Below are 16,624 nucleotides of genomic sequence, written 5' to 3' on the forward strand. Positions count from 1 at the left end.
TTTGTCTGTGCCCACCCCGTCCCGGGAGCCCTGGTGCCAGCCGTTTGTCTGTGCCCACCCCGTCCCGGGAGCCCTGGTGCCAGCCGTTTGTCTGTTCCCACCCTGTCCCGGGAGCCCTGGTGCCAGCTGTTTGTCTGTGCCCGTAGCATGGAAGAGTGTGAAGCGCTGTGCACCCGACTTGCCATCATGGTCAATGGACGGCTCCGCTGTCTGGGCAGCATACAGCACCTGAAGAACAGGTGGGGTATGGGGGCGGCCTGGGGTGGGTGCCATGGGTGTGGGGTCTGCAGGCAGCTGGGGATGGTGACGTTGGGGCTTCTGGGTCCATGGGCTTGTCCTCCCAGGTTTGGAGATGGCTATATGATCACGGTGCGGACCAAGGTCAGCCAGAATGTGAAGGATGTGGTGCGGTTCTTCAACCACAACTTCCCGGAGGCTGTGCTCAAGGTGGGTGCTAGCTGAGAGGTGGGGGCGGGGAGGGGTGGGGCAGCCCTGACTCCCGCGTTCCTCCCCCCCCAGGAGCGGCATCACACAAAGGTGCAGTACCAGCTGAAGTCGGAGCACATCTCGCTAGCCCAGGTGTTCAGTAAAATGGAGCAGGTGGTGGGTGTGCTGGGTATCGAGGACTACTCTGTCAGCCAGACCACCTTGGACAACGTGAGTGATGGACACCACCTGCCCACCCCACCTACTCACCTGCCTGCCGCCCGCTCACCTGCCTGCCCTGGCCACCAGGTGTTTGTGAACTTTGCCAAGAAGCAGAGTGACAACCTGGAGCAGCAGGAGACAGAGCTACCCTCCGGCCTGCAGTCCCCACTAGGCCGCCTGCTCAGCCTGTTCCGATCAAGGCCTGCCACCACCGAGCTCCGGGCACTCGTGGCCGACGAGCCCGAGGACCTGGACACGGAGGATGAGGGCCTCATCAGCTTTGAGGAGGAACGGGTGAGGACTGCCCACCAGGCTGGGCCACTGGGTCAGGGTCAGGGACTGTGGGGAGCTGGCTGTGGGGGTACTGCTCCTGAGAGGGCCCCACACAGATGCCCCATAGGCCCCCAGCTCAATGGAAATGGCGGAAGACGAGACTGAGGCAGAGTGGGGGGCAGCAGACAGAGACTGAGGCGGAGTAGGGGGGCAGAGGGGAGAGATTGCACAGGCGGCAGGCAGGGTAGGGTGGAAATGGGCTAGTGCACTCAGCCAGCTGAGAGAGGTCTGGAGATGAGGCAATGCAGACTTGAGAGAGGATCGGGTTAGGATTGGGTCAGCGCACCGCCTGTTGGGGGCAGCAGGGTTCTCAGGACAGGGGCTGGGATGAGCCTCCTAGGAGGACCCTCCCAAGCCCAACCCACTTTCTGTTGCCAGGCCCAATTGTCCTTCAACACAGACACACTTTGTTGACCATTGGGAGCTAGACCCAGTCCGGCGGTGGCCGAGGCCCCCAGTGCCCACCCATCAGGCCTTGGAGTGGGGATCCAGGACCCACGGGTTTTGTCCCCTCTAGCCTGCCGCCCCCCCCGACCCCACCTGTGGTCTCTGCAGCCACCCACTCCTGATTGTGCCAAAGGCCGGCCTGGCCACTGGGCTGCACACCCCTCACCCTGCTTTGCCTTAAAGCCTTGGGGTCCGGCCTGGACCCCTGGCTCTGCTTCTGCCCAGCTCTGCCCACCCAAGGGCCAGGCCGGGCCCCCCAGGCTGCACCAGGTCCCCTGTCCTGTCCTGTCCGGCAGCAATCCTGACCTGACCTGGGCCTCGGATGGGGGCACCCGATGGACCAGCCTCACTATTTATTTTGCTCTAGGGAGAGGCTCTCTCACTAGCTCTCCAGGGGTTGTTGGCTGATGGCTTGGGCCAGGAGGGGGCGGCCTGGTGGTTGGCGGGAAGGGGAAAGGGGAGGAATGAGCTGCTGGCCCTGCCCTCCCCTCCAGCTACACTGCTCCCCACCTGGCTTGGCCCCGCCACCTGCTCCAGGAGCCAGTCTGTACATAGCGCACAGATGTTTGTTTTAAATAAAAAAAAAAAACAAAACAAAAAACCCAAGTGAAATCTGCTGAGCCTTGTGTGGTTGTGTGTGTGTGTGTCTTTTGGGGTGGAGACGACCACCAGCTGGGTTGAAGCCCCACCCCAGGCCGTTTCCTGAAGGTGGCAGAGGTGGGATGCAGTGAGTCACCCCCACTGCCCTGATGCTACAAGTGGGGAAACTGAGGTAGGGGCCACTCTCCCCTCCCCTTGAGCACATGGCCAGCAGGAGCAGGGTGGGAGCTACTCCGAGCTGCTCACCCAGCCCAGGAGGTCCACCTCTTGTCTGAGCTGGACTGGCCCTGTACCCTCCGGGTCCCAGGGGCCCCCAAGCTTTGATGTGTCCATAGGGAAGAGCCACATATTGGATCACCTCTGACAGGATCCTGAGGGCATGGGGAGGGTGATGTCCAGTTGAGACTGAAGTTCGAGGAAGAGCCCATGCAGAGGCCTAGAGGGCGGATGTGGAAAGTCTTATCCTTAAATGTGTTCCCAGCACTTGCACGTGACCCTGTTTGAAAATGTCTGCAGATGTTACCATGAGGTCAAACTGGGGTGGGGTCCTGACTCAACATGCCCGGTGTCCTTCCTGTACAAAAAGAGAGGAGACACTGTGACAAAAGGCTAGCAGAAACCCAAGTGACCACCTCCCCAGCCTTGGATGAAAGAGGGGCTTGGCCGACGCCCTGAATTTGGGCTTTCCACCTCCAGCACTGTGAGAGAATCTCTAGGAGATTCATCATCAGCATCTCTAGAGGACAGACAAGCAGCTCAGGGGGGACTATGACGGGCACGGAAGTCCCTTAAGAGATTGTCAGGATGGTGACACACTGCGGATGGGGCAATGGGAAGGACCCACGGGCCAGAGTGACTGATGCAGGTCACCTTGGCTTCCTGCAAGACATTCAACTGTGGCCACCCAAGAGCAGCTGGAGGGGTGTTCTGGAACCCAGAGACTGGTCCCAAAGACTGATGCTGGGGTCACTGGGGTGTACTACAAACCGCGAGGACCCCTCCCCCACCCTCTGAGCGGTGGTGTCAATTAACCGTCAGCCAAGGAACTGAATCCTGCCAGGAAGAAGATCCCAAGGTCCAGAAAGGCCCACTGCCCACCCAACAGCCAGACGGTAACATCCAGACCCTGAGCTTAATCCTAGCTACACCTGAACCACTGACCCAGAGACTGTGAGATGAATGGGTTTCTTTAAACCAAAAACCAAACCTGCTGTTGTCAAGTTGACTCCAACACATAACAACCTGGTAGGACAAAATATGAGGGTGAGTCAAAAATTATCTGCACTCGGGCTGTAGAATTAATTTAATCAACTTTTAGGAAAGGCAAGTACATCATTTTTCAACATAATCTCCTTGCTTTTCAATACACTTTATCCATCTGTCAAGAAACTTTTGTCTTCCCTTATTTAAAAAGTGTTTTAGGCTGAACTGTGAATGCACCGCTGTCTTCACTTCTTCATCAGAGGTGAATCTTCATCCTTGAAGGGCTGAATTTAGGGGACCAAACAGGTGCAAGTCCAATGGACCAAGATCAGGACTACAGGGAGGATGCTTTAATACCTCAAAAGGAAGTTTTTGCAGAGTGTCAACAGTGTAGGCGGAGGTGTGTGAACGTGCATTGTCATGCCAGATCACAGCGTCCTTGGAAAGCAGGCCTCTGTTTAATCTGATGTTTAGGCTTCAGCTCTGCAGTGAGCATCTCACTGTAAGGAGCACTGTTGATGTTGAACCTTTTTCCTGACAGTGTGCCAATATTGGCCCTTGAGAGTCCCAGAAAGCTGTAAGCATCAATTTTCCTAGCTGATGGTGGATTTTTGAACTTTTACTTGGTGGGCAATTGAGGATGTTTCCATCCATACTCTGCTGTTTACTCTCAGGTTGGTAGTGATGAATCCAGGTCTTGTCACAAATAGCAGTTTTTTTAAAGAAACTTTTGCCTTCTTTCAAGTCTCGGTCCAGATTTTGTCCGGCATCTGCTGAAGTGCTTCTGTTTCTGTTTGGTGAGCTGTTTCGGTACCCATCTGGCATAAACCTTTGGATTATTTCATAGGCCCACCTAACCCACTCCCACTCGTCTCCTCGACAGAGCCAGTTCATGTTCACGCTCAATGTTGGCATCAGCCAAGGGCATGGACGGGAGTTTCAATATAACCAGAGAGAAGAGAATTTTGACTCACCTTCATAGAACTGCCCCACAGGATTTCTGATACAAATGCTTATGGAAGCAGATTGCCTAAATTGTCTCTCCTGGAGTTGCTGGTGGGTTCAAACTGAGACCTTCTAGTTAGCAGCTAAGCGCTTTAACCCCATGCCACCAGGACCCCACTCGGTCACATTTGTTGTTGTTAAGTGCTATCGAGTTAGTTTCGACTCATAGCAACCCTGTATGTGACTTCTGAAGAGCGGCTAGTGGATTTGAAACGCTGGCCTTGTGGTTAGTAATCCAGCATTTATCCTACAGTGCCACACCAACGCTCTGTGGCTTTAGGAGGATAAATTTGCAGTGGTGTTATTGCAGGTGTGGAAAACCATAATGTCTGCCCCAACTTCTTATCTCAAAAACTGTTGTTGTTGTTGTTAGGTGCCATCGAATCGGTAATGACTCACAGAGACTTTATGCACAGCAGACTGAAACACTGCCCGATCCTGGGCCAACCTCACAATTGTTGCCACGCTTGAGCTCATTGATGCTGCCACTTGGCCAATCCATCTCGTTGGGGGTCTTCCTCTTTTTCTCTGACCCTCCACCTTATAAAACATGACATCCTTCTTTAGTGACTTGACCCTTCTGACAATATGTCCAAAGTATGAGAGATGAAGTTTGGCCATCTTGGCCTCCAAGGAGCACTCTGGCTGCACTTCTTCCAACACAGATCTGTTGGTTCTTTTGGCAGTCCATGGCACTTTCAATATTCTCCTCCAACACCATAACTCAAAAGCATCAATTCCTCTACGGTCTTCTTTATTCACTGTTCAGCTTTCTCATGCATATGAAGTTATTGAAAATACCATGGCTTGGGTCAGGCATACCTTAGTCCTCAAGCTGACATCTTTGCTCGTCAACACTTTAAAAAGGTCTTGTGCAGTGGATTTGCCTAATGCAATACGTCATTTGATTTCTTGACTGCTGCTTCCGTGAGTGTTGATAGTTGATCCAAGAAGAATGAAGTCCTTGACATCTTCAATCTTTACTCCATTGATAAGAATGCTGTTTATTCAAAAGCATTAAACCCTTAGAAAAGCTTCCAGAAGAAGGCAAAGGCATACCCTCCATCCATATTCACCAGCGGTTGGCACTCCACTTGCTTTCTCCAAGTCGCTCGATGTTGTTGTTGTTGTTAAGTACCATTGAGAGTCGATTCCAACCCACTGTGACCCTGTATAGGGTTTCCAAGGAGCAACTGGAGAGTTTGAACCACCGACCTTGTAGTACAAATGACTTTGCAGTCTGACACATTAGCCCACAGCGCCGCCCCAGGACTGTACCTCCTAGGTAGAAACCTCTATTTGTGTGTGCTGACCCATTTGAGTGTACGAGCTGCCTCATGACCCTTCAGCCCTGATCTTTCAGCCTCTCTTTGAAGAGCAGGGACCTCTCCAAGTTTACCAAGGACACAGTACTGCCTCCAGTCCCCTCAGCTGCCCCCAGGATGTCCCTGATAGCTTTCTTCTTTTCCATCAGGAATCACTCACTGCATGTTCTTGTCCTGATCTTGTGTTTCCTCTATAAAACTCTCTCACATTTTCTTTCTTCTTTTTAACTCATCCCAATGCTTTTAGCAGTTAAACAAAATCTTAAAAGTTAATCAAATCAGTGCTCTCCTACAGACTGTTAGCCAAACCAGTTCTCGGTTAAAATCTGGCAAGGCCTTCCACACATGAAATACACACAGTGAAGTGCACAGATGCACCAGCGAACTGATGTGGTCTCAGTGATCTGTGTAAGAAGGAACAGGAAACCGCTATAAATCACAATCAATAAGGGGCTGATGTAGAAAAACAACTTTTAAGATTCAGTGTTTTGTGGGAGATGTGATACGCAGAGGATGGTCTGATGTTGTGCTTGTTAAGTGCTGCCCAGTCAGTCCTGACTCATAGTGACCCTGTGCACAACAGAACAAGACGCTGTCCTGTCCTGGGCCAACCTCACAATCATTGTACCACTTGAGCCTGTTGCTGCTGCCCTGATGTCAATCTGTCTAGTTGGGGGTCTTCCTCTGTTTGCTGACCCTCCACTTTACCAAGTATGATGTCATTCTCCAGGGACTGGTTCCTCCTGATAATATGTCTGAAGTATGAGAGACGAAGTCTGGCCATCCTGGCTTCTGTGGAACCTTCTGGCTGTATTTCTTTTAACACAGATTCATTTATTCTGGAAGTTCATGGTACTTTCAAGATTTTTCTCCAACACCGTGACTGCAGTGCATCCATTCTTCTTCTGTTTTCTGTATTCATGATCCAACTTTCGAGAATACCAAGGCTTGGGTTAGGGGCACCTTAGTCCTTACAATGACATCTTTGCTCTTGTTCAGATTTGTCTAATACAATCTGTCCTTTGATTTCTAGACTGCTGCTTCCATGAGTGCTGATTATGAATCCAAACAAAATGAAGTCTCTTTGACAACTTCAATCTTTTCTCCTTTTCTCATGGTGTTATTTATTGGTGCTTGGTGAGGATTTTTGTTTTCTTTACATTGAAATGCGATCTATACTGAAGGCTGTTGTTTTTGTGGTCTGGTGCATGTGTCTGTTTAAATGGAACATGTATGCAGCGCTGCAGGGGGTCTGGCGCTTTTTGTACCCTTGTGACCTGGATGTGTGTGAGAGTGAAGACCAGGATGGTGGCCTGACCTTTTTCCTCATGGTCAGACACAGGGCAGATTTTTGTTGTAAGGACACCCCTGGCAATCTGGGGCATCTCCCTCCCATATCTTGGTACATCTCACCACTGGCTATGCTAACTGGGGCCTACCATGTGGTTGGGCCAGCCGCTGCCAGGTAGTGGTGCTGAGAAAGCACCTTTCTCTGAAGAAACAAGTCATCAATCTGCTGAGGCTTTGAGGCCGCACGGATGTTCTATCCCCAACACCCTTCCTTCCGTGGTTTTAGCTCTGGTAGAGCAGTGGTTAAGTTCTTAGCTGCTTATGAAAAGGGGTTAGGACTTTGACGTATCTTTCTGGGGAACATGATTCAACTCATAACATTCAGTGCAATGAACCAGAGCTCCTTGGTGGTGGTGGCTGATCTTAAGTCCGTTCTGACTCAGCAACTTCCAGGCACAAGAGAACAAAACAGTGCTGGACCCCGAGCTACTCTCACGGTGCCAACCAATCTCATTTAGGGTCTTTCTCTTCTTCACTAACCCTCAACCGGTGAAATGTCCAAGTTTGGAAGATGTACTCTGGACATCCTTCTAAGGAGCTTTCTGGTTGAACTTCTTTTTTTATGTATTGAAAAACTTGATATTTAGCATTAACCAGCTGGATTCCATTTCGATGATCCCAATTTTGTTGGTAACATCCAAAGCATCCTAGTCAGAAGCCCGTCGAACATCTGCCTCCTTTTCTCCATCAGGCCTGATGAAGGAGGTGACCTTGGCTACGTCAGGGTCGTAGGGCTTCTGTCTAATCTGATGCTTGTTGACCTTGACCTCCACACTGAACACAAGTGTGTTACTATCTTCATCTTCTTCGTGGCTGACTCAGTAGTCAGAGGGAACTTGAGGATGATAGTGGTCAAGCTGGTTTCTCCTGGGGGTGCTCTTCCAGGAGCCAAGGTGGGTGACGTGTGGCTCTTTTTGTTGTTGTGGCCGTGGACGCCTTCCAGCACTCCCTTCTTGGCCTTCAACGCTTTGGCTTTGGCTTCAACTTTGGGAGGGGCAGCGCCTTCTTCCTGAACTTCTTTTGAGACAGATTTGCTCCCTCTTCTGGAAATTTGTGGTATAGTTGTTATCCTTCACCAACCCCAGAATGAAAATGCGTCATTTCTTTGTTCATGCAAATGTTGTTTTGTTAAGGGCTGCCAAGTCAGTTCCGACCCATAGAAACCACGTATAGGGTTTCTGAGGAGCGACTGGTGAATTTGAGCCGCTGATCTTGCAGTTCAAGCCGACCTTGACACCAGAACTCCATTGAAAATACCATGACTTGGGTCAGGTGCACCTTGCTCCTCAAAATGACACCTTCGTTTTTGAACACTTTAGCGAGTTCTTTTGCAGCAAATTTGCCCAATGCAATATGTTGTTTGATTTCTTTTTTTTTTAATTTTTTTAACTTTTTATTGTGAATTGAGTGAAGGTTTACAGAACAGATCATCAGTTTTACATTCAACAGATCCTACTCTTTGTTTCATCTCAATGATTGCAACCCCCTCCCTGCAACATCACGTATCCCACCTCCTCCCTCCTCCTTTCCCAACCTTCTGGCGTTTGTCCTGGAGTCAGCGCTGCCCTTCTGATTTTGAACGATGTGCTATCCCACTAGAACCGTTGTGCCCTACAAACGTACCCATTGCTTTGCTGAACAATGGAGTCACAGGGGTGACATTGTTTGATTTCTTAACTGCAGCTTCCGTGGGTGTTGGTTGTGGGTCTAAGTGAAATGAAATCCTTGACAAGTTCAATCTTTTCTGTTTAACATGATGTTGCTTATTGGTCCAGTGGTGAGGATTTTGGCTTTCTTTTTGTTGAGGTGTAATCTATACTGAAGACTGTAATCTTTGACCTTCATCAATAAGTGCTGTAAGTCCTCTTCGCTTTCAACAAGCAAGGTTGGGTCATTTGCCTATCACAGGTTGTCAATGAGTCTTTCTCCATCCTGATGCTGTCTTCTTTATGTAGTCTAGCTTCTTGGATTATTCACTCAGCGTTTCTCAAGCTGAAAGAACCAAAGAAACAATTCAAGCCTTGAGTTGAAATATCGAAGGATTCACAGGAAGCAGTAAAAAAAAAAAAGACTGGGGACTATACAGAGATACTGCATGAAAAAGATCATTTCAGGAGGCGGAATAGGATCGAGTGCTTATGATGGTGAAGGGGTTTAGCAAACAGCAGGGCTTCGGGAATTGATGAACTAGCATATGAGATGCTTCAACGAACAGACTCAACACTGGAAGTGTTCACTGCTCTATGCCCCAAAATGGAAGCCAGCTTCCTGGCCAACTGACTGGCAGAGATCCATATTTATGCCCATTCCAAAGAAAAGTGATCCTACAGAATGTAGAAATTATTGAATAATATCATTAATATCACATGCAAGTAAAATGTTTCTGAAGATAAATTGAAAACAGCTGCAGCTGTCTACATTGACAGGGAACTGCTAGAAAATCAAACTGGGTTCAGAAGAGGACATAGAACGAGGTTTATCATTGTTGGTGCCACATGGCTCTTGGCCGGAAGCAAAGAACACCAGAAAGATGTTTACTGGTGTTTTATTGGCTATGCAGAGGCATTTGACTGTATGGATCAGAATAAACGATGGACAGCATTCTGAAGAATGAGAATTCCAGAGCACTTACTAGTGTTCATGCAGAGCCAGTACCCAGACCAGAGGCAGTTGTTGGGACAGAACAAGGGGCTAGCCGCTTCTGTGCAGGAGGTGTGCCCGCTGCCTCTCTCCCCCATTACACCAGTGCTGCCTCCAGATGTCTCCTTATTACCCCATCAGGGGGGTGTCCAGGCCTCTGCCATCTGCTCAGCTCCCATAGCTGGTCTGCTCTGGATCCCTCCACGCTCTCCTGATACAGAGGCCCTATCCCCATCCTTCCCACCTCCTCCTCATCTGCCCCTGGGACCTGTCCCACGTCCATGATGTTCACAGCAGCACTATGAGCAATTCCCAGGTTATGGACGAGATCCTAACCGTGTTTTCATGGCTGTAAGTAAGATTTGCAGGTGAGGCAGACAGGCACATAAGGTTCTCTTCTTACTTTAGTGTGAGATTTAAAAGCAGCAACAGAGGGTAATTGTGATGAAAACTTTGTTTCAAGTAAGAGTGTCAGGGTTGGTTCAATCATTTCAAAGTGAGCACAAATTTACAGACTATTAAAGGGTGAGTAGGAGTCATCTGTGTACCTGGGGACTGACAATATACTCGTCATTCACAAGATGGGTGCTACCCAAATGTCCATCAACAGTGTGGTCCACCTCTACAATGGGGTGCCCTAGAGCCTTGAAAGGAATTAGACACTGACACAAGCTGCAAGGTGAACTTTCTCCTATGTGAAAGAAACAGGAAAGGCCACGCAGTTCCCCTGAGCTGAGAGATTCAGAGCCGAGCCATCCACAGACACAGAGCCCCCCAGGGACTGCGGGGGCCAAGGGGAGAAGGCTTCATGGGTCCAGGTTTCTGTGGTGGTGATGACAATAATCATACCGTGATGATTCGATAGCGTTGTGACCGTTCATACAGACACTGGATTACGTTTTGTTTTATGTGCTGTCGAGTTGGTTACGACTCACAGTGATGCTGTACAGGGTTTCCAAGTAGTAGCTGGTGGGTTTGAACTGCCAACCTTATGGCCAACAGCCTATTGCTTATTCTACAGCGTCACACCAGGGCTCCATAGTACACTTTAAAAGTAGTAAAACAAACTTTGTTAAATGAGAAATCTACCAGCTAAAATCGTGTAAAGTATAGAGTGACCTGGTAAATACTAAAAGAAAACCGAAAAGCGAGCCACTCAGGTGAAGGGAGGAAAAGATCTGGTTCTCCATCCAGCGCCCCCTGGTGGTGGGTGAGGAGCTGCTGTGGAGGAAATGCAGCTGGTGACTGGAGCTCCGACCCCCGACCCTGGACCCAAGCTGGAGATGAAGGACCTAGAACTACCTCGAGCCCCAGTAGTGGGGCAGTAGGATGGACAACACCTGGTGATTCTCCGTTTACTTCTGGAGGTGGTTCAAGGAGCCATTGCAGTCCTCCAGAAGGCTGATGCCAGTGACGGAGCAGGTGATGAAGGATCTTTAGCTCTCCAGGGTTGCAGTTGGAGCCGAATCCACACACTTGAGTGTCTCCATCTGCTTCTGAACCCAGCCCTCAGAAGGAGTTCCTTCAGGAGTTGGAGCTGGTGGTAGGCTTACTGATGATCTCTCCTGCCCCAGCGGTGGTGTAGGACCCCCATCACCAGGTGGTCCAGGAGCCAGTTCTGGAGGACAGGCTAGCTCCCATCACATCCCACATTGACCTTAGCTCTGGAGAGGAGAAAAGTTCATCACCATGGCTGTCTTTCCACGTGTTTTCCAAGGACAGTCATCATTCCACTGCCATTCCAGAAATCTCCTCCAGCGAGTCTTCACAGACAGCGTTCTTATGTGAAGGGATCTTGTGTTATTGTGAGTTCTGGTCCAGCTCTAGCTCTGGGATCCTCCCTGGGTGACTCTACTTCTAGCCCCCTTACAAGTTCATGTCCAGGTATGTCCAGTCCTCCTTACCTCAAACTCTACCTCAGGGGCCCAAGGGTGATCTGGCTAAGCCGAGAGAAGGTGGTCATGGAAGCCCAGCTTAGAGGTGGACATGGGCGTTGGCATGAACTCCACCTGGAGTCAGAGTGTGATCCTTGGAGTGACCATTCATCCAGGTCCCCAGGATGAAGATGACTATGGAGATTGGGGATGAAGAGCAGGCTCAGAGGCTTAGTTTTTCTTGACGCACTTCCAGAAGCTAGTCCCATGCCCACCCCTGTGGCTGTCCTGGCAATGTCAGACCTGGTCACCAAGCAGGGACATGCACAGAGTCTTGGTCCCAGGGAACCATCTGTCAGTGGTCTAGCCAATTCTCCTTCATGAAGTCTTGTTCAGTCCCTGACTATCCTCTGGCCCCTCCCCACTGGAGAGTAAACTCCTTGGGGCAAGGAGGGGTGTGTGTGAAAATTCACCTCACAGTCCAGCATGAATACCTGATACTGAGGCCTACACGTGGGACCCTGCCCCAGGCTGCCCAGGCCCCCAGCTTGGGCTCTGCCTGAGGTTCTTCCCATTGACACTGTCCTCCTGAAGACCAGCCCCTACAACGGGGCTCGGGAATGACAGCAGGCTCCTGCTTACGTCTTCCACTTTGGGGCCCAAATTTTGGAAGGATCCCTCGGAGCTGGAAGGGGACTGTGGGGGCACATGTTCTCCCGGGGGCTGCTTTCCTCCAGGGGGTGGAGATGTGCAGGACCCCTAGGTAGAGACTTAGAGGCCAGCACCATATGTGATGAGGGGAGTTGGGCTGGAAAGTGAAGCAGGTGCCACCCCAACCCCCAAAGCACCCAAGCTGATGGACTAGCCTACCTAATTCTGGGTCAGACTCAGCCCCATGAACCCACCTAGTGAATGAGTGCTAGTGTTGACGAAACAGCTACAACATCATTTCTTCCATCTTCCTCTTCACCTCGCCCCTCCCCACCCCCTGAGTAGCTCCAGATCACATGATCCTTCCTTCCCTGACCTCCCCTCACCTGTCTCCCAAATGGACCCACCCAACCTCATCCCCACAACTTTCTGCCTCGTCAGTTCTGTGCCCTGTTCCTCCCTGCCTCTATTCCCAGAGACCCCACAAGGACACCCGGTCTAGGGGCTGGTATGACCTGGGGGAGGGTGGGATCACAGTGGTGACCTGGCCTGGATTTGCTGGCCCGGAGTCACCTGTGTTACCTTTGGGTTCTTTTCGGCCAGTCCTAGGTGAGACCTAGGACCATGTCTCAACGTTCCTAAAAAGGTCCCACCCCTGGATTCATCTAGGTTTAATTCACGGAAGATGAGAGGCAGCAGGAAGACATGTCCCCAGCTCGAGTGTCTCCACTCAGACAAACTGGGTTGGAAGCTGTCCTAGAATGTGGGTTCCTGATGACCAGGGTTCTGAGTCCTGGTGTGGCACTGTGGGTTAATGCGCTAGACTGCAAAGCCGTTTGACCTGCAAAGTCGGTGCTTCAAGCTCACCAGCTGCTCCTTGGAAACCCTATACAGGGTCGCTATGGGTCGAAATTGACTCGACGGCACTTAACAACAACAACAACTTATATGTTCCATTGCCAAGGGAGTGAGGTCACATCCTGGATCCCCTGAACTGTGCCCTGACCTCACATGAGACCTCCCCAAAGATGCCTCTGGGCTGCTGAATGCTCAGCTCTGTCCATGTCATCTCCATAACTTCACACGGTGACTCCAACACAGAATCCAGAGGAGGCCTGGGGGCAGCCCAGGCCCCAGCTTTGGGCAGACAAAGCAGGCTTGGGTCATAGCCCTCACCCTTTAACCCGTTTAGACTGGATAAGTCTTGTGCTTGTCAGTTGTTGTTGTTAGGTGTTGTCAAGTCAGGTCTGACTAATAGCAACCCTCTGCCCAACAGAACACAACACCGCCCAGTCCTGTACCATCCTAACAACTGTGGTTATGTATGTCCATGCCCACCGCTGCTGCCACTGGGCCAGCCCATCTGGTAGGGGTTTCCTTCTTCACTGACTGTCTTCTTTACCACACGACATTCTTCTCTGGGAGCTGGTCCTTCCTGCCCACATAGCCTCAAGTCCCGCTATACAAGGAGCACCTAGGTCAGCAGGGGGATGTGGGAGGGCCCCTACAAACCCGTGGGCTGGAGTCCCATGTAGCTAATGCATAAACTCACGCAGGGGTGGGAAGCAGCATGGAGCACTCCCCCACACAGGATAGGGCTCCAGGTGTGACCTTGGGAAAGTCACTTCCCCTCTTGGCCTCATTTCCGTCTGCACCACGAGGGGTTGGGATTAAAAGACCATCAGATGTGTACACCCTCTGACCTAGAACCCCTCCTAGAATGTCCATCACCTTTAGAATCTGTCCCAGGGTCTCACCTAGGACTCAGGGGTGGGCAGTCTGCACCATGACGATCCTACCACCTGGTTTCCCCGTCCTGTGTGACCCCTCCCTTGAGTGTGGACTGGGCTCACGGACTCGCTTCTCAAGAATGCTGATGCTGTGGTTAGGTGCCCTGGAGTCCAGTCGTAGTGACCCGTGTAGGGCAGTGTGTCTTGGTTCTGCTGCATGGACTTCTTTCTCTATGTGTCTGTCTGTCTCTCTCCCCACCAGGAAGCAGCTGTGATATACGACCTGCCCTATGGAGAGACCTGGGGGAGAACCTGGATGGACACAGGGGAACTGAGCCTATAACACGGAAGTGAGCAGGGAGCAGATCCTCCCCCATCAAGCCTCAGCTGAGACCACAACCACAGTCTCCTGAGAGAACTTGGGGTGCTCACCAGCTAAGCCATGCCAGGAGTCCTGGTCCAGAGACAGTGTCATTAGTTAGTTTTCGTGAGTTGCTAAGTTTTGGGGGTGATGATGTCACAGAGGAGGTATGTCCTCTAGCCCACCATACCCTCGTGGTCACACATAAAGTCACCTCAGTGAGACCTCAGGAACCCCTCCCTGTGACCCCCAACCCTCCCTCACAGCACCGTGTTTTAGTTTGGCTAAGACCCTTTCTTTCGCCTGTGAACCTAGGCTAAGTCTGAGGGTACAAAGTGGGGCTGGGCCCAAATCCAGCTTGCCCTTTGTCCGGTCGATTAGCCCCTGTGTGAGGGTGGAACCAGTGCCCGTGTGGAGTGAGGAGCGAGCTCTTCCTCACTGTCACCTTCGCTTACTGCGAACGCAGCTTTCCAGTCTCAGAGAAGGTGCCATGAGCAGTTGGTCCTGACTTGCTCACCAGACACTGGGGGCAGGGGCTTCGTGCTCTCGTCATGCAGGAAGTAAGCAAAAGGCCACTTAGAAGACGGAAAAGAAGGAAAACCCGTTCTTACGTCTCCTCGCCAGGTTCATGGAGCCCTACACCTTTGGGAGCAGCCTGGGCCAAGACATCATCGACCTGGAGCAGACGGCCGCGCACCTCCAGCTGGCCCTCAATTTCACAGCCCACATGGCCTATCACAAAGCGGCCATCCTGTTGGTCAGCCAGAACCGGCAGTTCAGCCACCTGACTGAGACCACGCCCGAGACTGCGGCTGTCCCAGCTCCGCTCCAGACCCCGGACTGCATTGTTTCTGCGGGTTGGAATCTGCAAACTGCTCTCTGGATGGCTCCGTGTCAGTACGATGAGTCTAAGTCACTCTGAGCCCTGCACTCATGGTTCCTTCCCTAGGAGGTCAGAGCGTCCTCCTTTGACCTGGAGATGGCCCCTTTGTACCTTGGGAAGGCCCTTACATGGGCTCTGGTTATTCTTGGTCGTGGAGTGACTGCTTTCTGCCTGATGGTTTGGGGTGTTTCGTGATGGGGTACCACAAGAATGAGCCTCTATGAAGCTGACAGCAGGATTGGGGCAGAAATCAAGCTGACATGTGGGGACATTTCACTGGGCATTGGGTTCTGCAGTATGAGGTGGGCAGGTTGTGCTTTAGTGGGGGTGGTGCAGATCTCCCTACCTCCCAGGCCCACTGTGGGAGGCCACCTCTGAGGCTTTGGGCAGCCACATCCTCCTGGCCTGTCCTCTCCCACCATGCAGCAGTGGGCAGACAATCCCACAGATACACACATACCACTCCCCTCCCACCCACCACACGTGTGTGCATTCCACCCCCTCCAGGGCTGCTCTCTAGGACCCCAGTCACCCAGCTCTGTGCCCCAGGACAGACAGGAAGGGCCACCTGGAGAGGATAAAACTAGAATAGGGGCTATAGGAGAGAAGGCCTCGTCACCTGTTCTCTAAATCGGGGTCTTCAGAGAAGCTGAGCCCTCAGGGTTCCCCAGGCTCAGAAGTCTCCGCTGGCCTTGGGTCCCACTAAGCTTGAGGGACTGGGGACATGGGCTAGGACCCTGCAGGGCATCCCAGAACTCCCATAGTCTCTAATGCACCGAATCAGTCCTGAGGTGGTTTCTAAATTCAGATGGGATATATTCTAGGAATGAACTTTATCTTTTATGGACTTGTTTTCATTTTCTTCAGCTTTAGCTTGAGCTTGCACATGGTCAATTGCTGGACGGTTCCACAATCAGCTGCTGATGAGATGGAACCTCTCCAATGCCGCTTCCCACAGATGCTGACAGCCACTTTGAGTCCCGTATATTTCTTCTGGGGAGATCATGTATATAGTTGCCATTTATGTTAAAGGTATTTGCAATGAATAATTAGTTGTTGTTGTTACTAAGTGTTAATGAGTCAGTTCTGATGCACAGCGACCCTGTATAGGGTTTCCAAAGAGAGGCTGGTGAGTTTGAACCACCGTCCTTGCAAACTAAGCTAGTGTTTATCCTACAGCACCACACCAGGTGGTTGGGCTTCCAGCATTCTACCTCCAGCATCATTCTTGTCTCCAGTCCAAATTTTCCATCCCCCAATCCTTTCTCTTGGTTGCCAACTTTCCCATTCCAGTCACCAGTAGTTATCAATGTATCTTGATTGCATGTTGGATCAATATCAGACTGAATGAAGAAGCTGGTAGAATTCTTCCATTTCAACTTCATTGGCATCAGGGGTTAATGCATGCTGTTGTTTGTTGTTATGAGTCGGTACCAATCCATAGCAACCTCATGCTCAGCACAACGAAACAGTGCCCGATCCTGGGCCAACCTCACTACTGTTGCCACCCTTGAGTCCATCGATGCTGCCACTTGTCCAATCCATCTCGTTGGGGATCTTCCTCTTTTTCTCTG

At 51.1% G+C, this 16,624-nt stretch overlaps 1 protein-coding gene across 1 annotated transcript in view; it reads left to right on the forward strand.

The window, feature by feature from the left end:
* The window catches only part of ABCA2 (ATP-binding cassette, sub-family A (ABC1), member 2), an 18,992-nt gene extending 17,597 nt beyond the window's left edge, over positions 1-1,395 (forward strand). Inside the window, exons 45-49 of the mRNA XM_006863674.1 lie at positions 147-239; positions 345-447; positions 520-657; positions 736-942; positions 1,360-1,395. Of these exons, the coding sequence (XP_006863736.1) occupies positions 147-239; positions 345-447; positions 520-657; positions 736-942; positions 1,360-1,395 (577 nt within the window). The remainder of the gene's footprint in view (positions 1-146; positions 240-344; positions 448-519; positions 658-735; positions 943-1,359) is intronic.
* The last annotated feature ends 15,229 nt before the right edge of the window (positions 1,396-16,624 follow it).

This window comes from Chrysochloris asiatica, unplaced genomic scaffold, assembly GCF_000296735.1.
Source record: "Chrysochloris asiatica unplaced genomic scaffold, ChrAsi1.0 scaffold00056, whole genome shotgun sequence".
NCBI lineage: Eukaryota > Metazoa > Chordata > Mammalia > Afrosoricida > Chrysochloridae > Chrysochloris > Chrysochloris asiatica.